General features: G+C 43.0%; 1 protein-coding gene across 1 annotated transcript; it reads right to left on the reverse strand.

The window, feature by feature from the left end:
• Positions 1-1,824: 1,824 nt before the first annotated feature.
• ABCD1 (ATP binding cassette subfamily D member 1) lies at positions 1,825-23,763 on the reverse strand. Its single transcript, XM_039366093.1, has 10 exons — positions 22,647-23,763; positions 20,524-20,704; positions 16,722-16,864; positions 13,548-13,716; positions 10,603-10,697; positions 9,178-9,323; positions 8,611-8,756; positions 8,375-8,459; positions 7,731-7,856; positions 1,825-5,094 (listed from the first exon to the last, which is right to left on the reverse strand). Exons 1-10 carry the CDS (start codon positions 23,574-23,576, stop codon positions 4,896-4,898), a joined length of 2,220 nt encoding a protein of 739 aa, XP_039222027.1. The 5' UTR covers positions 23,577-23,763; the 3' UTR covers positions 1,825-4,895.
• Positions 23,764-24,302: the final 539 nt, after the last annotated feature.

Raw genomic sequence — 24,302 nt, forward strand, 5'->3', positions numbered from 1 at the left:
CCAGGGAGCTAAATTTCTTGTAATACTTGATGAAGGACAATTAACTTCTTGCCTGAGCTTTTGGTAACAGGTTCTGTTCTCTTATCTGAGGATGGTAGTAGAATTGAATGGTGATTTTTCCCCCCAAATATCTGAAAGGAACCTTGAGCTGGGAAAGCCAAACACATTTTGAATGCTTCCTTAGTTGTCTCAACTCTTCTGTTTATCTTTTGTTAATGGTAGTTACTCCTGAATAGCTATATGGATAAGCAACAATACTGAAGGATTGTGGGGGTTTTTCCAGCAAAGGATGAAGAAAACTGTGTTTCTGGAAAAAGAAGAGTTTACAAAAGGAAAATGACCAGAGGGACCAGTGGTATAGGGAGGCAGGTTTTCTGAAATTATTTTGGCACTCATCTCTTCTATTATGGAAGGGGAAAAAAAAAAGAAATTCCGGTGTGTCAAATTATTGGCTGCCCCATCGCTTACAAAAAGTAAGACTTTCCCAGAGTTTCTTTAGCAGGATTGATTGAAAAAGTTTATGATAAGGTTACAGAAATCGCAGAAACTGAATTTTTCCCCCCATTAGAATTCACAGTATCTATTTCTGCAAAGGGGTCCTTCTCGGTCTGTGACTCATTGTTTCTGCAGGAACTGGTGAGAAGGCTGTTCTCCCAATTGATAAAGGTGGAATGTCTCCTGCTGGTGTTAAATATATTATAACACAATGCAGTATCATTTAAATTACTCAAATCTGCCAGGCACGGTCCATGTGTTAAACTTGTAACTTAGATTTTTTTTTTCAGTTCTGAATATAAAATAAATTACCAAATTCATTAGGGGTGAGGCAAAACATTCCTTAGCCGCAGATGATGGAACGAAAAGTGGCTGAAAAGTGCCCCAAATCTGCCTGGAAGATTTGGCTTTATAGATGTTTTGTTGATCACGTTTTGTCTGTTCCAGGTAGATTAAGTAATTAGAAAGGGTTTGTTGGAACAATTCTCTCTGGGAGTCTATGGCCCAGAAGGTGAGCTCTGGAAGGCCTCAGGAACTTATTGCCTCCATGGCAACCATAAGAGCTCACCTTCATGTTTACACTGTAATGATAAGAGTGAATTGTCTACCTTGATTGTCTCTGCAGATTCTGACAGGTCCTTTTCAGAGAAAGGTGGGTGGGGTAACCCCCTGCAACCCAAGTGATTAATTTATGATTTCATCTTGCTCATCTAGGTCGGACTTTAGATAGGCAGAATTATTATTATGGTTTGTCACACAGCCAAATGTTTAGACTGGATTTGGCATTTTTATCCATCTATTGAATCCTTTCAAAGGACCTGTGATAGGCAGATGTTGTTTGATGGTGTTAAAAGTATTGTCTTAGGATGTAAGCTGTTCTGCAATTGACCAATGGTAATTTTGTAAATGATGGTATTCAAATGGTGCTCCAATTGTTTTGGGATTGCATCTATTCCAATTATTATATTTTTATCCTGCCTCTACTAATTTATAAATAACTCAAGACTGGGAACACACCTACCATAATACTCCTTCCCCTTCCTATTTTCTGAACAAGAGCAACAACCTTGTGAGATGGGTTGGGTTGAAAGGGATTGACCCAAAATCACCCAGCTGACATTCATGGCATTCAGAGTCTGGCACTCACAATCTCTTGGTTTTTAGACCAGCACTTTAACTACTATACCCAACTGATTCTTACAGTGAGGCAGGATCATGTGTTATAATAATCTGGGATTCTTTCAAACTTTTGGACCCTGAGATTTTCTGATTCTCATTTCTGACATACACTAATGAACCCAGAGTCATACAGAATCACATAGACAATTGTTTGTTTCATCATATTTATTAACATCATCTGAATAAACCTGGCTTTGCCAGCATAAAAGGCACTGTGAGGACAGAAGAAAGACTGGGATGCGTAGTCCTGCCTGTCCAAAACCACCAAGAAAATCTTTGTTGCATAGTTTGCATGATTTTGACATCAAAGCTAATAGATGGAAATAGCTATGTGCTGCAGTGAGAATTTTACATTTGACAAACACTCAATCTCAATGGCACACTCTTTGGCTTTTGCTGTTCTCTTCCCCTCCCCATAAGCAATAAAACAGTTTTACTTGCTTGCTAGAAGAGTAAATAGTACATACCAGGCTCATAAAATGGCCCATAATAGATCTGATAATGCAATTTTACAAAATACGGACACACAGTAAATAAAACTAATCACTTGTACAATACAGTAGAGGGTACTTCATCACCTCCCTCCAATATCCAGTCTGCTCTTATATACATACTGGCAGTTTTCACACATCATTTTAAACTCCCATTCGAAACCATGTTTTGTTGATTAAGATAGCTGGATGAATTCATTCCAAGCCAAGAACTAAGTTTTACAACTCACAATACTGCACAACATCACAAATCAACACGATCCCATTCTGACTTAGTGCAATCTGAATTATACATCTGTTCTAGAGGGCACGGGACAAGTGGTTTGATGCAGACTAAAATCTCCCTGTAAATGCCTTGGACCTTACTGGTGGGCTTGATGGATCCATGGCTGGGAAATATAACAACAGGGTCGTTAGCAGTGAAAGGTCACTGGTAGCAAATATCACAAGTTCTTGTGGGTGTGATGGAGATGGCAGAGAGCATCAGAGAACTATTAAGAGTCTCTCTTTTGATCTGCAGGAAGCAGCAGCTAGGGGATTGTGACTTTCTCATTTCTACACAAAAAAGGCGGAACTAAAAGGTTGCATCTGCTCATTCAGCTGAATAAGCAGTATTACTTCAAACTACGGGCAGGCATGGGTGGTGGAGATAGGAACTGGGCTTTTGAGCAATCACAGCAGTCCAACATCTCCTCAAGGGGCACGTGTGGGAGAAAAGGTTCTTCAAGCCTTTTCCTTGTTGTGTTGTTCTTTGTTTTAATTACGAGGGAGAAGTGAGGGAGTATTTTTTAATAATACCGCAGCTTGCAAAAATCTAAATCTATCCAGTTTTTTGTCCCCACAAACCGACTCATTACTCTCCACAGGCAGATTCAACCAAATGTGGATACGTGGGAGGATGTTATGAGTGGGATCAAAGTGACTCAAAAGTATGGAAAACAAAGGTATTGTCTAGTGTTGGATGGGCCAAGGCAGTCTATAAGATTGATATCAGGTCTAATGGAGTTGCAACTAAAAGGAACTGTTGGGTGGATCTTGGAGCTAACACTAATAATAGTTTGTTGGTCTGTTATTTCATAGGGAGAGATAAAAGTTGATATCAGTACTTTAAACCATGATAGTAAGAGATTCTCAACCACCCTCATGATTTTATTTGGGGGGGGGAGGCAGGCCAACAATAGCATAACAATAGTAAGAATAATAATCTAATTTAGGTCTCATAAAAGGGGACCCAACTATTCTTTTCCTATCTAGTGTAGTCCCTCTACAAATCCTATCGGTTAAAGTGGCAGGATAAAATAATATGCACACAATAGCTGAAATAGGAGCTACCAATGCTCTATCCTCAATCAAGACAGGCTAAGATCTTATTCCAATGTGAGTAAATTGGCAAAGCTCTATAGTTTGCAAATAAATATTCCTTTATGTATCCTGCTTTAGGCAAGGGACTAAATGAATCGGGAACCCACGTAGCCTCTCATGGTATACAGGAAATGAGAACATCGGACAAGTCTAAATCAAATGGGTACTTACAACATAAATATTTCTAGAAAATTCTGGTGTAATCTCTCTAGGAAATTCCAATTTGACTGACCCAATTCCATTGGCAAGTGATACTAAAATCCTGGAAATTCAACTCCCTCAATAAATGGTCATTCCCTCCCAAAAGTGAAGGCCTCCTCCATATAGAGAAACCTTTGTAGAGAAACCATTGGAAATGGCTTGACAGTTTAAGCTGCAAAATTTTAATAAATTAAATTAAATCCTGAACAGCGGTTTTCTTCCCATTTCAGGAAGACCTTCCCATGTCTGTGTTTACTGAGCATCCTTTGAATGCAGCGGTGAGATCCCAGAGATTACAAAGATGTGCTGTCGGCAATACAGTTTGAATCATCAATAAAGGCACCAGATGTTGAACTCTGGCACCAGCTGAGCATACTCAGAACAAGAGACACAAATTTAGCTTCAGAAGATTGGTCTCATGGATCCGGGACTTCCTTAGGCAACTTGCTCTATATTACAAAGAGGTTCTTAGTGAGACGAAGGGTAAGTGCCTGAAAAATATGTGCATTTCATAGAACATAAACCACCTAATAGAATGTGAATTTCTTAACTTGCTACTTTGCTCCAGGGCTGTTTCAAGAAGGAGCAAACATCCCTCAGTTTGGGTACCAGAAATCTGCCAGTGGAGCCAAACGTTGCAGCCTAGCTGTGGAGGCCAGAAAGGAAGAGGTTGGCAAGAGCTTCTTTCACAATTTTCACTCATGCTATGTGTGCGGCATTTCTGCGAAGAAAGGCTGTGATTGGTTTGGCTGAAGTTTCTGTGTTGGTGAGGTGGCAGTAGCTGAGACGTTACTCCCCAAAGTCCATGAGTACAGAGGCTCAAGACTGGCAGTGGAGCAGTGCAATTCCCACTTGTGAAGAACTCCTTGTACTATCTAGGGGTATTGAGGCACCATGTGTGTGAGAATTGAAAGGGCTGGCTTCAGAGATATTGGCAGTGTGGGGCAACCCCTTTCTTCCTCCAGCCCTAAACTGAGGCAGAAGAATAAATTAATGGGTGCCAGAAATAACTAATGCCCCTCCTGCAGGGTATCCTCAACTGCTTCTTGGGTGGCTGGGACAAAAACTGCCCATCTTGTGCAGCTCCTCAGGTGGAAGTCTCACAATTAGGGTCCTTCTTATCAAGCCAGCAAGAAAGGGAGATTGGAAGGCACCCAAATCACCCACCTACCCCACTGTAGAGGGTGCATCTTCACCCAATATTTGACAGAGTTCGCCGAGACGTTGCTGCATTTCAGGGACCCCTGCCAGCTTCTGTTCCAGGCTCTGCTTTTCCTCACGCAGGGAGAGACGGGCTTCAGGGTCCAGCTTCTCAAACCGCCAGCCGCCCTCCCCATCGAACTGGAGGAGATGCGTATGGTACTTCCTGAAAATAAGGATGGAGGCTATTGAGAGACCGTTCCAGGATACAACTTCTGCATTCAGCCTGCCATCTTTCTCCTTGCTCAAGGTCAACCTCACCCACACTGGCTCTGTTACTGTTCCTCATTCCTCTAGACAAATGTTCTATGTGTAGGAGGGGTTTGGGGGAGGGTTTTTCCACTAAGCTGTCTCCTGGGAGGGGAGTCAGAAACAAAACCATTCTCAGTCTCCAGGGATGAGACCATGGTGCTCCTGCCCACACAATTTCCTGTTGAGGACATGACTCCCTGCTTGGGAGAGCAGCCAGCAACATGACACACACACACACACACACACACACAGAGAGAGAGAGAGAGAGAGAGAGAGAGAGAGAGAGAGAGAGAGAGAGAGAGAGAGAGAGAGAGAGAGAGAGAGAGAGAGAGAGAGAAATGGAGGAGGGAAAGGAAGTATAACTGGGGGCTGGTGGGGGAGAGGAAGGATGAGGCTTGGAAAGTGGCTTGAGGCTTGCCAGATTCAATACACAGGTCCCCTGTCCCTTTTTATAGTGTGTACTGAAAGAAGGAGTACAGCAAGTGCCTCTTTTCCTGGCACAAAGCTTCTTAAAGGCCCAGGATTCCTAGGGAAGAAGATCCTAAGAAAAAGTTCCTTTCCTGTCCCTGCTTTAGAAAAAAAAAAAAAAAGAACCAGATAGGCAATCTGATCCATAATGGCTGCTCTTGGGCACCGAAGTAGTGGCAAATTCTGCCTTCAGGCTCCTAGGCACACTTTCCCAACCTGCCCATCTGAGAGACTTGTGGATATAAATAGGTGAAAACTTGGCAAAAAGAGATTTCTATAGTAGTGCAAGGAAAGAATTTGCAGTCAGGGGAAGTATTGAATTGGCACATGCTTCCTGGAAGAATCGTATACCTGCCCCGGGCACTATCATGGAGGCATATCCCAGAGATGAGTGAAGGCAAAAATAATATTCTTTCGGAATTCCTTCCTTTTGTTAATCAAATCAATGACACAAACAACAATAGATGAGGAGTATTCTCAGGCAGGTATATGCGGCCGGATTTCAGGGAAAGGATCCAGTAAGAAGGATCCTAAGAAGGATCCAACTTGTTTATTTTCCCAACAACTCTTCACAAAGACAAAGGATGCAGAAGATTCCAGAGGTGAACGTTGAGCAATTGATAAAGAAATGAGACTGGTCTGCACATTGTGCTAAAGTATATGACATTGCTTGGTTGTGTCTCAGCAAGCTCTGTGAATCTGGTCACTGTGGTTTGTAAACCTTGATTTCCAGCTAAAAAGGCTGTCACTTCATTACAATACAATTCCTAGCATTTGTAGACAAAGGAAGAAAGAACTTATAAAAGAAGAAAGGATGCTTTGGATGCTGCAAAGAACTTATAGTTTACTGATGTTAGAATGTCACCAGTTCTTATTTCTGATATACTGAGTGGCTTAGCATGAAATATGAATTCATCCAATTATGGATAATTTGAAAAACTGTGCTGTAATACAAACAGTGTTCTAAGAGAATGTGTGACTTGTTTATTCATGTTTTACTAAAGACCGTAAGTGATTGTTGGATTAGAACAACAATAAATCATAATTTGAAAGTTATGGCTTAATCCAAAAGCAAACAAATATATAGGATTGTGTTTAGCAACCACAATCCAGACTGCAACTCAACTGCGCTTATGATCTTACTTCAGCTTTCGTTTGTTTTGCAGGAATGTCATAAATGTGAGGATCGGTTATAAAGTTATTTTTCATCACTATCCTAACTGCGGTTGCTAAATGAGGCAATCGCTAAATAAGGACTACTTATAATTTCATTGAAACATAATGCTATTTCTCATGGATTAAATAGATATGAAGATTTTTATTATAACACAGCTTGATTCACAGATCATACTTAACCTGAAATCATCTTACAAACATGAATGGGTTCATGTAGCAGAAACATGTGAGTCACCTAATGGCTTTGCATGTTATTCGAATCCAATTAATTAAGTTTCAGTTAATTTGACAGTAAGAATGATTGTGTCAAAACCAAAAGTTTCATGAATAGCCACTATAGGTACCGTAAATTCTGGCGTATAAGGCGACTTCCGCGAGCGCTGAAATCGGCGCCAAAGATGGGGGTCGTCTTATACGCCGAGTCGTCTTATACGCCGGAAATACTGGTAGTTTCCGGCGTATAAGACGACATTCTAGGAATGCGGCCTGGCTATAAAGACGGGGGTCGTCTTATACGCCGGGTCGCCTTGTACGCCGGCATTTACGGTACTGTAGTTGTCAGTGTCTGCACCTCCTACATTTCTTTTGACCTCTTAATATTTTTCTTTTCTAAATTTTGATTGTACTTCTAACTGCTTTTACAATTCTTTCTGTATTACCCCAGTGAAATGGAATGTAATTCACAGAAACTTGATGCTACAGTAAATGCAAAATAACAGAATCTTGTGATACCTTAGAGATTAATATCACAAGAGACCTTGTTGTTTTGGAGGACCTACTCAGGAACCCCTGGGAATCTGCTACAAGTGTGATATATCTATTCAAACAAAAACAACAACAAAAGCCTTTAAGCAAGGAAGGGAAGGTATAAAGGCTAATATATCCCAGGCAAAGAACAAGACATACCACAAGGAAGGTCGGTGTGTGATGGAGAGCAACGCAATTCCTGCATCCTTTGCTGCTTGGAAGATCTTGCCTTCTACATCGATACTGACAGCACTGGTACATTCATCAAGGAGAGCGTACTTTGGCCTGGGGCAAGGAAGGGAGAATCCAGGTCAGCAATCCCAAATGCCTGTTTCATTAGTCCAGTATCCTATCTGTCACTCCCATGCAGAATCAGGACCACCCGTCTTCCTACTGGACTTAATTATCCAGTAACCACCTCATGGGAAAGGAAGGAAGCAGAGACCTGGAAACATAAAGGGCACCTGCCCTATGGAACAATCTTGTTCTTTGGCAGGCTTGGCTGCTTTCCAAACACTACTTAAATTGAAATTATGTCAAAGACAGTTCAGGAAATAAGGGAAATGGCCATTCCTGGCTTCAATTAAGCTATTATAATTATTTTAGATAGTTTAGTTTGTATGTCTATATTGTTAATCCTTTGTGATTACAATGGTGTATGATCAAATCAACTGGTACATTTGGAATTGATCCTCACCACTTCTTCCCAACCCACACTCCTTGGAAGCTGTTTGTGTGATTTAATCCAGCATCAACAGGGAGTGGTGTGAAGTACAATTGGAAATGCACTTCTAGGCACTAACCTGTGATAGAACATCCGCGCCATCCCCATTCGCTGCTTCTCGCCACCCGAAAGTACATCCTTCCAGTCACTGACAGCTTCCCAACCTGATTGGAAAATAATTAAAGAAGAAGCTCTACTGTTATCTCCACCTACCCGGTTTCCTGTTTGCTGCATGTAAACCAAAGTCAAGACAAGGCACAGGAAGTCAAGGTGTTTGATTGCCATTTTCTCCATCCATGCCAGGGAGCTACCCACCTCCTTCACGCTGTACAATATAATTGAGGTTGACGATGTTCAGGATCCGTTCCAGGTCAGAATCAGTATGTCCTTTCAGTCCCATATCCTTGGCCGTATCTGGGTAAATCACCTGGTCTCTCAGGGTGCCCACAGACATGTACGGTCTACAGTGAAATGCCAAGTAAATAAATCATTGGCATTTGAACAGCAGCTGAAACTGTCCACAATTAGGGTTTTGATAGCCTAGCCAGCATGCACAATAGCCATCCTGGGATGATGAAATCTGGTATTTAATCAAACTGGAAAGCCCCAGAATGCTGCAATGGTAGTTTGCATGAAGTTATCTAGTAATCTCATGACAGGGCAGAGATTCAAACTAGGGCATTCTTCAGTGCACCAATTTCCTTTCTCTGATGTGAAAAAGAGATCAGAACCTTGGGGCAACTAGAGTACCGATCTGTGGAATCCAGAGTTTTCCTATTCTTATTCCATTCCTCACTCAATCCAATGCATTCCAAGAGGCCCAGCCTCTCTATTGTTTGGCCCCCAATTCCCCACCCTCCCTTGCCATACTGGCCACTGTACCTCTGTGGAATGTAAAACATTCGATGAGGAGGTGGTTTGTAGAGGGTGCCACTGTAAGTTGGCCAAAGCCCCCCCAAGATCCGGAAAAGGGAACTCTTCCCACAGCCATTTGGTCCAGTGATCAGTAGGTGCATGCCTTCATCTACCTGCAAGGGGGAGGCACAGAGAAAAATATGAAAAAGGCAGAATAAAAATATAATAATAACAATAATATCCCCAAACATCTGAAGCAACACTTGAATATCACTAGCGCTGATTAAATCATCAGTCAACTGCAAAAGGCAACTTTACTTGGAACAGCATATATCCTGCAATGATACCTCTAACACCATCAAACAACAACACCTGCCTATCCCAGGACCTTGGAAAGCTCTTGATAGGTGGATAAAAATGCCAAATCCAGTCTGAACATTTGGCTGACTGTGTGACTGTCAACAACAACAATAGCAATAATTGTCTCTTCCCATTTTTTCCAATTCTTGGCAGTTTTCATTGTTTCTCAAGATCCAAGCTCCTCCCTCCCCCAATATCCAACGATGTATGCAATAGAATTTGCATTTGTCCAGGCAACTTACTTTATCCATTTGATGCTCTAATAGCAATCTCTGAGCCCCATCAGCTCACTACCTCTCTTCTTAATCTGGTCTCAGGCTCCCGTTGTATTCCCAGCCTTCTTGCAAAATCATAAAGACCAGAAGTTACCTATCAGTTCCATCAAAACCCCCATGACCCCTCAACGCAGGCAAGACCCTGGAACACAGGCGAGACTCCCTAGCCCTTCCCCTTGTAGTACTCCATGGCTGCTGCTGCTGCTTGATCTCCTGTTCTCCAAATTCTAGACAACAGAATGCCTGCAGTTGCCTCCTGTCACCCTGTCTCCTTTCCATGCCAGGAATATACTTTGTCCAGGAATATACAGAGAGGCAATGGCCAACAAAACATAAACAGAGTCAACATGTTTGCCAACAGGGCTATTGTATCAACTAGCCATGAAAATAAACTGTTTTGATCTGCACCTGTGCCTTTGGATCACAATCTGACTTACAGAATTCCGAGGGGAAGCTTCTCAGCGTTGCCACCTACTAATTCATGAATAGGAGGAGCCTATTAAAATAATATCTGCATAGGGCCAAGTTCAAAAGTTGGCAGCTTTACTCAATGAAAGTAATCTTAAATTGCTTCCCACACTGATGCAGTCAGATTAGAAGATGTAACCTCTCATTTTCATCAGTGCTTCAGTGCTGTTATCCCAGTCCCAGTCTTCCTATTATTCACTCAGACTATCTATCCCTGGACTTCAGAAGAGGTCACATTACAATTTCCAGCTTCTCTTTCCATTAGTCGTGCTGGTTCAGGCTCTTGGGGTTGTAGTTCATCAGGATCTACAACGCCAGTTTGCCCTATATTAATGCCTTGACCACTTACTCGGATATTAAGGCTGGTGACTACCACATCCCCAGTAGGAGTGATGATAGGGATGTTTTCACAGATAATCCCATGGTCGACATCAATCACATGTCCTGTAAGCAAAGAAGGAAAGAAAAGACAAGAGTCTTATATTCACAATGAAAGAAGCATTTCATTGCAAGAGATGCTGACCCTCTCAGTAGAAATAAACAAATTTAACCCTTTACCAATTATTTATTTTGCTCCATGACTCATGTCATGTAGGTGGAACCTGAGACAACAGACACTTTCTGATATTTCACAGCATGGTGTGGGCATGTCCACGGCTGCTGTTGAGGCTTTACAGTTTATTAAGTGGGTACCATAGAGAGAATAGCCAGTCATCAGATGGTGATCTGGTAAAGTTGCTTCCCAATCTATTTCTTATCTCTCTCTGCAGGATGTTCCTTACAACCTCTGCTAAATTTTGTCTATTTTTCCTTGTGGCTATCTTGACAATTTTTATTTTCTACAAATGCTTTGTAAAATTAGTGTAGAAATGAGAACTATCCTTATAAATAAAAATGGCAATCAAATCTGATGTTTTGCTGCATACTGTTTCCTATTTATTTATTTTTTTAAAAAAAGTATTTAAAAAATTAGAGTGTGATAACAGGCCTCAATACCTGGCACATTTCCCATAAGATATAGCTTAGCATATCTGAATTGAGCCTAGCAAACAGGTATCCAATAATATAGTAACGTACCCTCCCCACCAAATAATTGAAAAAGGTAGCTCCTTAAAACATTTAACAAAGAGCAGGGAAAGCCTGCAGGCATTACATTCACCTTATTTCTACAACTACATTGAATATTATAGAAATCACCTCTCAGGACATATTAGAGGAGGGAAAAAAGGCTGTAAAGATGTATCTGAACAAGGTAATGACAGCTGAACTCTTAGGCAGGAAATTGCTAAATTTTCCTGGAATAGGCAAGCAAAACTAGTACCAATGACATAGGAGGAAGTCTCACAAAGCAGATTATGAAAGTTATATCCTTCAAATAAGTTGACCTTGCATAATTTACGCAGAGGTGTGGAATTAACTTGAAGAAGACTGGAGAGTACATCTCTCATTTCTTTCTTGTTTGGCATAGACTCTAGAGAAAGGCCCATCAAAAAAATCAGGTAATATGAGCTGATCAACCCAAGATAGTTCTGACAAGTTGTTAGCAAGGCCTAGTAAACCCATCTCCGTTTATGTGTGATGACATAATTGGACATCCTATACAACTATCAGAATGTAAAGGCAAAACATTCAAACTTTTTCTTTATTAGCTTTTTTTAAATTATGGAAACCATTTTGCTGATTGATTTTAAGTTTCAAAATATCAAATAAATAAAACATTAGAAATTAATTTCTATATGTGTTGTTTTAAAAACAAAAGGAATAATGATCAAAACCAAATACGCATTATTTTTATAGTGCAGGGATTGTTTTTGGCAGATTAAAGCATACAGCAGACTACCAGGAACTAATTCTAAGTTCCCAGAACATTTGGAACTAGGATAATAGTTCCAAGTTCTCCAGTCTCGGCCAACATCAATGAAGGACAGGTAAAACTGGAAAGAATCTACTGCAGTCTTCCCTAAATTAGTTCCCTCTAGACAAGCTAGACTAGAACAACCATTGCTTTCATGCAATATGGCTGGAGCTGTTTGGAAAAAGAGTCCCAGATATCTGGAGAGAACCAGATCAAGAAAAATCATTTGACTCTTTCACAGATATTATGCTTAAATTATATAAGTATTTCTGGCTTCCACCAACTGCATTTGGAAGTAAAAAATAGACTGTCTGAACTTTACATGGCTTGCAGCCAGCCTAAACATTCAGGAAATGTGAAGGCATAAAAAAACCAGAATAAACTTTCCCTGATTCTTTTAAGACAATTTAGAATTTAGTATGAGTACACAAAAACATCAGGCCTTAAATCTGTTTTATGCATTATGCTAAGACATAGTTTATTTAACTAGTTTGCTGAATATACCCCAACTCCATAAAGTAATCCTAACTATGGTTTTTAAACCACAGTGGCAGGGTTCATAGTCATGCAATATACCAAACCAAAATCAAATAATCCACATTTTTGGCTCACTGTGATGTGTGAGACTAGCCAGCATTTCTCCTCTCTGTTGATGAGGCCTTTACTTTCCCTTATAAGGTCTACTGAGAGGACAGCAACAAAACCATGTCCTCTGGAGCTGAAGGTATCATCTAGGCCAGTAGCTGCCAATCTTTCTGGCACCAGAGACCAGTTTTCTGGAAGACAATTTTTCCATGGGCCAGAGTGGGGGAAAGGTTTCACATGCAATTTAGATCCCACACATGCACAGATAAAGCTTTGCTCACTCACCCGCTGCTTGTGCAGCCCGGTTCCCAACAGGCTGTGGACCGGTATCGGTCTATGATCCAGAGGTTGGGGACCCCTGATCTAGGCCTTCTGGAGTACCCCATCACAACTGGCTGCTACAGGAATGGTGAATTATTAAGAGAGGGTGTGTACTATTTATTTTCCTCCTGTGTCATATATTTTTAGACTGAAAGCCTGAGGGCAGGGATTCACTATTTCTATTCTTATGTAAGCTTTTCTGGGAGTCACCCAGGCTAAACAGCAGCGTATAAATGTTTTCAGCAAATCCACAGCATAGACTGAGCTTGTGCCTGTTTAGAAGATGTCTACTTTCTGAATGTCTGCAACTACAGGCACAAAACAGGAGTGGCAGCCATACACCTTCTTTCATTAGTAAACAAAATATTTAATTAAACCTGAGTGTCCAAGGCTATAGTTTTAATTTGATCCTTTAATTTAATTTCTGGCACTAAATCTTTATCTAGCAGAATGCAATTGCAACATCAGCTGCAGGAATAGGCAGGTGGAGATATGTGTGTCACTTCAGCCAGACGTCTGCTGAAAAGCTTTACCTTGGATCTGGAGTGAGCCCTCGACACGCATACCATGCTTCATAATTGTTCTAGCCTGAGCCTGGCCTTCATCAAGCTCTCCAGGACGTCGGAAGTTGCAGCATTTCACATCCTCAAACACCCGGAACATCTCATACACACGAGCAGTGTAGCCTGCTAGTTCAGTTGCCTGGGGAAGAAAGCCACAACTGCAATTCATTTACAGTACATCTGGAATGGGAATCCACATATCAACTTTTTGCCAGGGTTTGGGGTAGTGGGCATTCACTGATGGTTGTTTTCTCAAATCTGGGTCTGACAGGCCAGAGTAATAAGGTTCAAAGCATTTATCCAGCTCTTACTGTGCTGGAGACATATATGAAATCAAACAGATCGTATTTGCAAATGGTATCCATAAGATACAATCAAACTGACAATTAGGACTGTAGCAATCAAAAGACAAATGGGCGTAACCAGTATCTCCCTGAACCCACAGGGTTTAGCTATTTACTATTAAGGAATAATAAACTATTCAATTACAGCAACTACCTTTCATTTACATTATGTTTCTGTATTTAAAACATTCAATGTATCTCTGACCATCAGCAATTAAACTGAAAAACTTCCTCTTTCCTGAACACCTCAGCTTTTTATTTTTCTTGCTACATTTGTAAGCCAGACCTATACAAAGGCAATTTTGATGTCAGATTCTTCTACGGCTTGGGAGGTATACAATAGAAACCCAATGTACTGATTATGGTTCTAGACTTAAAGTTCAAGTCCAATTCACCTATGCAGCTCACTGATTAGTTTTGGTTAGTCTCTTTCTAAGTCCTCAGCAGTTTTTGTGAAGTGAAATTAAGAAAGACTCTCATGTAAAATAAACCTGAGGAAGAGAGGGATATAAATGCAATCAATCAGTCAATCAAATGCAGCAGGAATGGGATACGGCAGGGGTGTGTATTATAAAATAAGAAGAAATAAGGGCAAGACTGAATGGGTATTGAATGACTATGGACTGAATACAAGTATGAGTGGCCCATATGAAAGAAATATTTTGAAATATATATTTTTTTATATAGATAGAATGAATGAGGACCAAACTGCAAAGCAAATGTATGAGGAAAAATGAATGTGTCAAAAGGGAAAGAGAAGAAAATTATGGTTGGAAGGAGTTTATTGAGAAACCAGTGTTTAAATTTAAAGAAAAAAAAAGACAATGTAGAAAGCAGCGTATGGACATTATGGAGGGAAGGAAGAATGATTTGCAAGGATAAAAGATACAGAGTTTATAAAGCCCAATGATTGAGTTGTACAACATGCTAGCCAAATTAAAGATGCCATATTATTTTGACTGTGATATAGGAAACCAGACTTGCTGTCTGTATATAGACTATATAAGACATATATAGAAAGATATTTTGAAACTCATATAAATTAATTTTAAAAGTAACTGAAGATCCTCCAGACCAGTAGTTCTCAACCTGTGGGTCGGGACCCATTTGGGGTCGAACGACCATTTCAAGGGGGTCACCAAACAATGCAGTCCACCATTTTTTCCCCCTTTTCCTTAGTTGTGCTACTCCCTTTTATTCTATTGGCTTTTGAAAGCCAATAGAATAGACTCTTTTGAGTAGAGTCTAATTCTATTGGCTTTCAAAAGCCAATAGGAATTGTCCAGGCTGTCTCTGCCCTGCTGAGCCCGCCAAAAGTCCCATATTGCAAACGGTGCTGCAAGTTGTCTGCAGCGAAGGCGAGCTGTCTGGAAGTTTCCACCCCTCCCTGCTGAGCAACTACTAAAAATGTAAGTAAAAGAGGGCCAGGGGTGGGAGGTGGGAGGCCAGCAGGCACAGGGAGGGTTGCTGCCGTGCGTGGGGCCCGGCGGATGCCTTACCTCCCTTGGGCTGGGCCAGCTGGTGGCCCAGCCGGTGGTCGGCCTGCGCCATCTCTGCTGCTTACCAGCTACGCCTCAGCTGGTGCAGGGGGCGGCACCACGCATGCGCGATGCTCCCGGGCAGGGAAAGTCCTCGACTTACAACCGGTTGGGTAGTCCTCGACTTACGACCGGTTGGGGTCGCGGCATTAAAAAGGTTGAGAACCACTGCTCCAGACTGACCTGTACAGCTGTGGTAGGGAAGGGGTCTTGAAGAAGATTATTATTAAATTTTTATCCTGCCTTTTAGAATATGTTTTGATCAAGGCAGTGAATATATTTAATATTCCCGCCTCCTATTTTCTTCACAATGATTCTGTGAAGTGGATTGGGCTCAGAAAGAGTGCCTGGCCCAAAGCTATGCAACCAACTTTCATGGGTAAGAGAGACCTAGAATATACAGTCTCCTGGTTTCTAGGCCAGCATCTTCACCACTCTCATATTCATCTGTGAAATTAAATTTCTTTTACAAGACAAGAATGATCACATCACAGTTATTTTGAAAGGAGGTAAAGTTGGGATTACATCAATAGGATTGGTGAAGCCTGAGAGGTGGCTTGAGTCTCTACATAACACTAAGCCACAATGGTGTGTATAGGCTTTGGTAATAGCATAATGTATAAACATAGCCAAAGTTGGCCTGGTTATTAGATCTGGGCTGAACATCCAGATGACCACTAGATGGTGGCAAAGAATGTCACCTAATGACCATCTAGATCTTTGCAACCTGATCTGATAGCCATAGAGAAGTAAGAAAGATCTCCCCGGATCCTGTGAATGTCTCCTCAGAAATGATTACTGTATGAATACTAGTTAAATGGGACTTATTCTGAAGAGAGGAACATAAATGATGGTACGATTCAGTGTGTCTGTCTAGGTCAGCCATGCTGGCTCAGGAATTCTGGGAGTTGAAGTCCACAGTCATAAAAGAGCCAAGGTTGCCTACCCCTGGTCTAGGTGGTAAGAGATGAAAACTAATCTTATGAAATATTAGCAGTGCAAGGTCAAAGCTCATAGGTATGGCTCTTGGAAACTACTAAAAATTCCCATTTTAAGGATATTAAGAAGCAAGTAATAGCTGATACAAGGTCTTTCTGCTCTCAGAACTTGCAGGACTGAAGCCCTGCCTGAATGCAGGTTACAGAGTATGTGCCTTTTAGAATTATACCTCAGGAGATTATAAAGACATAGAGGCTTATTTACATCCTTCATGGGAGGATCAGACTGACCCAATTCTTCCCCAGGCAACTGAGCATCTGTACCTCTTTGTAGGAAGAGATGACCCTCTCTGTAGCATCGGCTGCTGCAGACAAAAGATTCCGAGCTGTGGTAAAAGCCTCAGTCCTCAAGCTTATCCATTCTTTCTCTTCCATTTCCACTGCAGCTTGTTTCACTGCCTCTGAATCTGGTGGAACAAAATTGTGACAGGGAGGAAAGGCTGGAACACATATCTCCATTTCTCCACTCACTTCTACTGCCTAGAATCCCATTTTCTCATTAGGAATCACTTTCCTTGAAACCCTGATCTGAGGTTGCTTATTCCTGCTGCAGTCTGGCACCTGTTGAAAATACCAGCATGAGAACCCTCCTGTGATGAGGGCCAGAAAAAAAAAAAAAAAAAGGCATCCCTCCATGAAACTATTAAACAAATAATACTCCAAATATTGCCTTAAAATGTTCTGTGATAACGCTTCATGAGGAAGACACCTATTCATTCTTTAGGTTTCCCTTAATCTTCCAAAGATCTGTGGCATTAGATTTGAACTCTGAAATGTGAAGGAAGACTTTACATAGTTTAATCATCTTCCTGACATGTATTTGGGACAACTAGTAGGTGAAAAAATTATAACATGAAGAAAGTTATACTGGTAGTCCTTGACTTAAGCCAGGTCACCTAGTGACTGTTCAAAGTTATGACAGACCCCCTCTAAAACCTACTTATGACCCAGTCTTGAAGTTATGTCCACTGCAGGTGGCCGCTGGTGGGATTGTGCTATGTGGCCCGGGAATGGTGTGGCCTATACTCTTTACTTACTCAGATCTCCTGAGCTCTGGAGATCATTGAAAGGTAAGTGAACGATAGGTGACAGGATGTGGAGACCCCAAGGTGGGGGAAGTGGAGCATGGGGTCTCTCAGAAGGTGGGGGGAGGCCTTGGAAGGTCTGAGGCAAGTGGACTTGTGCCTGCACCCAGCTCTTCAGGTTCTCCCCAATCCCTGAGGCTCTCCATGCTCCACTTAACAACCTGTTTGTTTAAAACATGTTCATTTAACAAATGCATCGGGAAGAGCAGTGATGAAGGGGGTCGTTAAGTGAGGCAGTTCACTTAACGGCCCTCCTGACGCCAACCCTAATGGGCATGCTCCATTTCAGCTCTAATTCAAGGACTACCTGTACACTGTCTCCATGAAGAGGTAATTGTATTTATACAAACTGCTAGAGGGAACCATCAACAGGGGAAGAATGAGTGATTTTAGGCTTTTAATGGGAAACCATGATATTTGGGAATTAGTGGAGAACCAGCTGATGGGGGGAGAGCTCGATTCCCTGCCCTCAACAGTCATTCCTGTTTTTCCCTTCAGGGCTCAACCTGCTTTTGCTCTCAGGTGTTGCACAACAAAACCCCTGGCTGTTGCAGTTCTCTCCTATCTGTTCAGTTTTCTAGCAATAGCAATAGAACTTAAGACTTATATACCGCTTCACAGCCCTTTCTGAGCGGTTTACAGAGTCAGCATATTCCCCCCAACAATCTGGGTCCTCATTTTACCGACCTCGGAAGGATGGAAGGCTGAGTCAACCTTGAGCCTGGTGAGAATCAAACTCCTGGAGCGAGCAGTGAGTTAGTCTGCAGTACGGCTCTTGTACTACCATGAGTGCATCTTTCTGTGCTTGGTTGCATTTTCCTGCGACTATTTCTATACTAGTGATTCTAGACATCTGGATTGGAAGGGGAAAGCGTGAACTGGAGTTTGTGTGTAAGTGCACATAGCAATTCCTTTAAACAAGTATGTCTTTACTTGGGATCATGCAGCTATTGCCCTGCGATCATAGAAAAAAAAAAAGCATGTTAGCTTTAAGGAAGTACTGACACGATGCTACATAGATGCTTGTGCCCACTATCAATCTATATCTCTATATCTCAACATCACCCAGTCACCCTCATCATGATATACAGACAGAAGAATGGTTGGGTAACACTATTAATCACTAGTGTGGAAATGGCCTGTATGAGATGTGTAGACATGAGCCAGTCAGAAGGTGCCCTGGGCTATTCTGCCCTCACTAAGCCTTCCAGTGAGTTAGCAATTAGTGTTTCAGCCATCATCCTTAATGATTATCCTTAATGATTCCATATTGATCCTCTACCACAAACATGTCAAATACAAGGCCCGTGGGCCAGAAGCGGCCCGTGAAGAGGTTTCATGTGGCCTGCGAAGCCATCCTGGAAACAGTGAGGGAACGGCCCCGCTGCCTTGGTCCTGGCCCAGGCCAGCCAGGAGCCAATGTACAATTTTGTGGTGGTCATCTATGCTGAAACGCATTCAGTCTTATCTCCACAAGGCCGTCTGGAAACAACGAGGAACCAGCCCCTGCCGCATCGGCCCCACCCCCTGGGTGCATGCTGGGGAGGTGTCACCCTTTGTGAGGAATGAAGAAATGCACCATCACCTGGAAGTGGCCATCAAATGGCCCTCACCTACTTCACATATTCAGCTTGATGGGCTCCGGGGGAGGGGTTTCAGTAGGCAGCAGGGCGCTCTCCTCACAGCGCCAAGAGGCTGAGCTGGGTGGTACGAATCGGATGAGAAGTGCAATGCTGCCTAGCCCCCAGCCTGCCCAGTTTCAGCAGGCAGCAAGGTGCAAAACTGACGAGCTTCGCACCGCATGGCTCAACCTCTCGGCGCTGTGAGGAGAGCGCCCCGCTGCCTGCCGAAACAGGGCAGGCTGTGGGCTGGGTGGCATCGTGCTTCTTTTTGGATTTGCACCGCCCGGTTCAGCCTCTTGGCGCTGTGAGGAAAGTGCCCAGCTGCCTGCCAAAACCAGGCAGGCTGGGGGCTGGGCGACATCGCACTTCTTTTCAGATTCGCACCGCCTGGCTTAGCCTCTCAGTGCTGTGAGGAGAGCACCTCGCTGCCTGCCGAGGCTGGGGGCTGGGCGGCATCATGTTTCTTTTCAGATTCACGCCACTTGGCTCAGCCTCTCGGGCGCTGTGAGGAGAGCGCCTCACTGCCTGCTGAGACCAGGCAGGGTGGGGGCGTCGTGCAGGTAATGTTGACTCTCGCGCTGCTCATGGCATCCCCTTCCCCAGAGCCCTCCAAGCCTTAGTCCTGCCCTGCTGCCCTTTTACCATCCCCTTTCTCTCTCCTCCTGGCCTATCCTGGGGGTGTCCCATCCTATTGCTAAGGAAGCTTTGGATACAAAGCCGGGTCTCCTCCCATGGAGAGGGAATGGGCCTCCCTCTGACTTTGCCCTCGTACCCATCATGAGCAACCTGGCTAAGGAGAGCAAGCACAGCAGCAGCAGCCTTGACGAGGAGATAAGTGCAGCTAGGCGCCCCCTTGGGGAAGTGGGGCTGGGCTTGGTGCTGCAGGTGCTTGAGGGCCAGGCTGGGAGTTTGACCTCTGCTGCCCAGGGCTCCGGGCAGCCCGCACCACCATCCAGCCCCCCCCCCCGCATGGCCTGAGAGGAACAGTGAGGCTCTTCCAGTGGACCATGCCTTGGCACTTGCCCTGGTCGCACCCCCTTCTGCCAGAGACCTCAGATCTGTCCCACCCCTGTCCAGGTCCCCACAGGCACCCTTGACGCGAATGATGTAGAGCTGACCACGCCCACCCAGTAGGCCACACCCACTCCATCCATGCCCACCCAGTAGGCCGCACCCACCCTGGCCACACACCTCAAGGGAAACCGCAATGCTGATATGGCCCTCAATGAAATTGAGTTTGACACCCCTGCTCTACCAGCTCCTGCTTGTTAACGTATGATCTTAAATGCCCATTTTATTATTTTGAGCCATGTTGCTCCCAGGAGAGCAGCAGTTTTTGCTTTCTTCTCCCATCCTCACCTGTCTCGGAGTAACCAGTAGCAGTGATGATTGGTACAGCCACCATGACCAGCCCAGCAGCACTCCACACATACTTCATAAGGAACTGTTCCAGCATCACATACCAGAGTCTCTCCAGAAGCAGCACATTGATTTGAGAGGCCAGCTGATGATAACAATGCCTCAGAAGGGACAGCTCCACCTGAAAAGAGTAGCAGGAAGAAACAAAGTGACTTGAGGTTTAGAACCCCAAAGATAGGCATCTCCATGTTTTATTTCAACAATGTAAATGCACCAAAGAATCTCCTGGGCATGTAGACAAATGGATGTGTTCCCAGATCAGAGAGAGGAATAAAAACCAAATGAATTAGACAATTAGATCGAGGGAGACACCTGTTCTTAAAGGCTGGGTTCACAAAATATAGTTTATTGAATAAACCAAGATGAAAAATACCATGAGTTAGTATAATATGCAAATTAGTTTGCGGGACAAATAAACCTAAAACTCAGAGAACTCCAGATAAAGAATTTAGTTTTGTTATTATTTCTACAAATATGAGAAATGACACCCAAATTATTTCCCCCACTAGTCAGTGCTTTCTGCAGCATATTTATATACAAGAGTTCACTCAGCCGGCTTTTATGCCTAAAGTGGAACTAGAACTCATAAACTGCAGGTGCCTTAATAGACCATGTAAACAGAAGAAAATGAAACTGAACGATTCTAGACTTTAGTTGCTCTACAGCAAAATTCTAAAAATCTCTACTTGCAAATGAGTTCAGTGGAACTTTCCCCATCCCAATTTTAGTTAAGAATTTAAGATTGCAGCCTTTTTGTCCATGTTTATACATTTTCTTATCATCTCTAATTCATATATATATGTTCTTATCTAATATTTATCTTCACTCAGCTGTCCTACACCTTTTTCATACAGGCTTTATTAATCTCTCAATGGCACAAAGCATATCTATCACACTTTGGATCAGAATTCCCTGAATCCTAATGCAGTTTAATCTACATTTCCTGATCCACATCAAACATAGCATAAATGAATAATTAGGTTAGTTCTGTGATGTATGTATACTGTACATGCACTCTGAATGTCCATCTACTGTAGCTTTTATATGCAAACAGGTAATACAAACTGCAGATTAACTGATTAGTTAGTACAAAATTACTAGCTATGGAATAAATACATTATGTCTAATGCTAGTTATGGGATATTATTGATCCTCTTATTAAAAAAGCAACTGTTGCATTTTGATCCTTTTTTAAAAAAAAATCAGTGAACCTTGAAAGAGGAAGGAAATATTTGTTCCTATTTGCTTGTGATTTTTGTGTAAATATGACCTTAATTTACTCTTAATTTTGGAAAGAAGTTACCACAGGGAGAGATGTTGGGCCTTGGAACACATTTTGCACAGCAGCATTAGCACTAAAGAATGGGGAAAAGTAAAAATATGTGAAAGGTATGACTATTAGTATCACATTCTTTTTCCCAGTGTTAAAACATTCTTTCTTTCTCCATTCTTTATCAACAGGAGTTTTGATTTATACCTATGTTCCTTACTGGTATTTCTCATTCTATATTTGGGAATCAGAAATTCCACATACCATACACATTTACTGCCTTTCAGTTCACTCCTCTGCCTGGCAATGCAGGAAACATTAGAAGACAAACTGGTGCCAAACGTAGAAAGCCTTGGGGCTACCTCAACTGTTTGAATTAGGTAGGATAAACAGAAACCAAGAAAGATTTTTGCAGGATGTTGGAAAGGTAGCAACAAGGACAGATTATAATCAAGGTTAGAGCCCTAGATGTGCCTCAGGACAAATTCAAGGAAACAACAAAGGAAGGAAGTAAACAAGGGTGCTGGTCTAAATGGTCTTGGGACAGCTTCATTTTGCCTAAGGCAGAATTGAAATTGAGTTAGCTGCTGAGCTTTTGGTGTAATTCTACAGGAGAAGATGGTAAATTACTAACACAGAGAATAAAAAAGTATCTTCTCTTTACTTTTCTAATTAGACTATATTATTATTCCTCATTCAGAACTAGAGAAGTCCAAATAGCCTACAGACTTCCTCTTTCCAAAAACTAAAACTTGTTTTTCTACTAAAAATATTGTCATTCTGCCTACTTTACCTTATGCCCCCCATAGAAGGCAATCTCTTCCGAATTGGCCACCACACGGGAATGCATGTAGCGCAGCTCTCCTTTCCGGCGCGCTTCCTCAGCCACCAGCTGGCCAAATTTTGGTGACCAGGCACGTAGCACCTTGGCAGTGGTGCAAGCTACCAAACCAGCAATAACTGAGGGCCAAACTGTATCAGCCCCCTTTGATCTAGCTGAACTGATGAGGGTATAGGAAGTCACAATGAGATCAAGGACAGGCTTGGTCAAGTTTGAGTAGAGATGGGCCACAGAATTAGCAAAGGCCACCAAATCTTCTGTGAGTGACTGGTCCGGGTTACGCAACCGTCCATCCATGTTGCTGACCCGGTAATAGGTCTGACCCTCAAAGTAGAGCTGATAGGCATGGTCCACTAAGCGTCCACGGAAGGCCAGGCTCAGTTGCCCTTCCAGGTACCGAATGGCACTGTTGACAAAGGTGGCTGGCAGGGCAATGAGGAGCCACTGAAGAAGCTGCCACGTAAAGTCCTGTGGGTTCTTACGGACAATGCAGCGGGCCAACCGTCCATCCAGCTGGGCCACATAAACTGAGAGGAAGGTGCGGCTAGCCAGGGCAGCTGAATGCAAGGCCAAGAGTCCTGTCTGCCGGCACAGTGGTCCAGGGAACAACAACCTCAGGAGACGGAGGAGACGGAGAAAAAACACCTTGTTCACACCAGGCGGTGATGTGGTGCCCTCCTCGAGTTCCTTCCACCTTGCTGTTGGCTCTCTGGGACTGGTGGTCTCTGAATTCATCTGGAGGACCGAGGCAGCCCACTGTCTTCGTAGGATGGGGTATAACTTCCTGGCCCCATATGCCGCCACCAGCAGTGCCAGCGCTGCTCTTTTGGCGGTGATTCCTTGGCTCAGCCGTGTGGCCACTTTGGCCGTGGTGAAGGGCATAATCACCCTGGGGTGGAGGCACTACCTCCGCTTCGGCTTCTGCTCTTCTTCTTCCAGCAAGAAGCCAGCGTTCTCTGACTAACTATAGCCGGGGCTGACTCGCTTAGCCGGAGTCGGCTCTCAATCCACAACGCCCAACCTTCGGAGTGACAAGAGGGGAGGGGACTGGAGAACGGCCATTCCCTCAGACCATAGAGAGGACGAGATAGGGAGGGCGTTTCTATAGGTGGCCGGTAGAGGGCGAGGACGGTTGCTTCTTGGTTCTGAGAAAAACAAAAACGCGAAGTTTCGAAAACAGTCCCGTGACGTGACGTGACCCTGTCCTTGCTGTTCCTCTTCAGTCCGCTTCTCCAAAGCTTTGGATCTAAATGGGTCATATCTTCAAACAAATAAAGGTGCTCTAGTAGTTTTGCAAATGAATATGTTTGCTTTGGCATTGCTAGGAATCATCCATTATACCGCAAGGGTTGGAATCGGGGTCCCCCCCCAATAATAAACTGAAATGGAGAACCACGTTATCAGATGACTGTAGTTGTAATACCATATCAATGATTTTCATTGGGTCAAGTATATTAGTGATCATTTGTATGTAACGCGTCTGTGAATAAAGACAATTACTTGCGGGAATCGATCGCTCGATCACGTGCCAGTATATCGCGTTAGAGAAACAGCCTGCTAATTGAGATACGGTAATGCTAGTTGTCTCCAGTCTCTCTCTACTGCTAT

The sequence above is a fragment of the Crotalus tigris genome, unplaced genomic scaffold, assembly GCF_016545835.1.
Source record: "Crotalus tigris isolate CLP2741 ecotype Arizona unplaced genomic scaffold, ASM1654583v1 scf7180000020218.1340706, whole genome shotgun sequence".
NCBI lineage: Eukaryota > Metazoa > Chordata > Lepidosauria > Squamata > Viperidae > Crotalus > Crotalus tigris.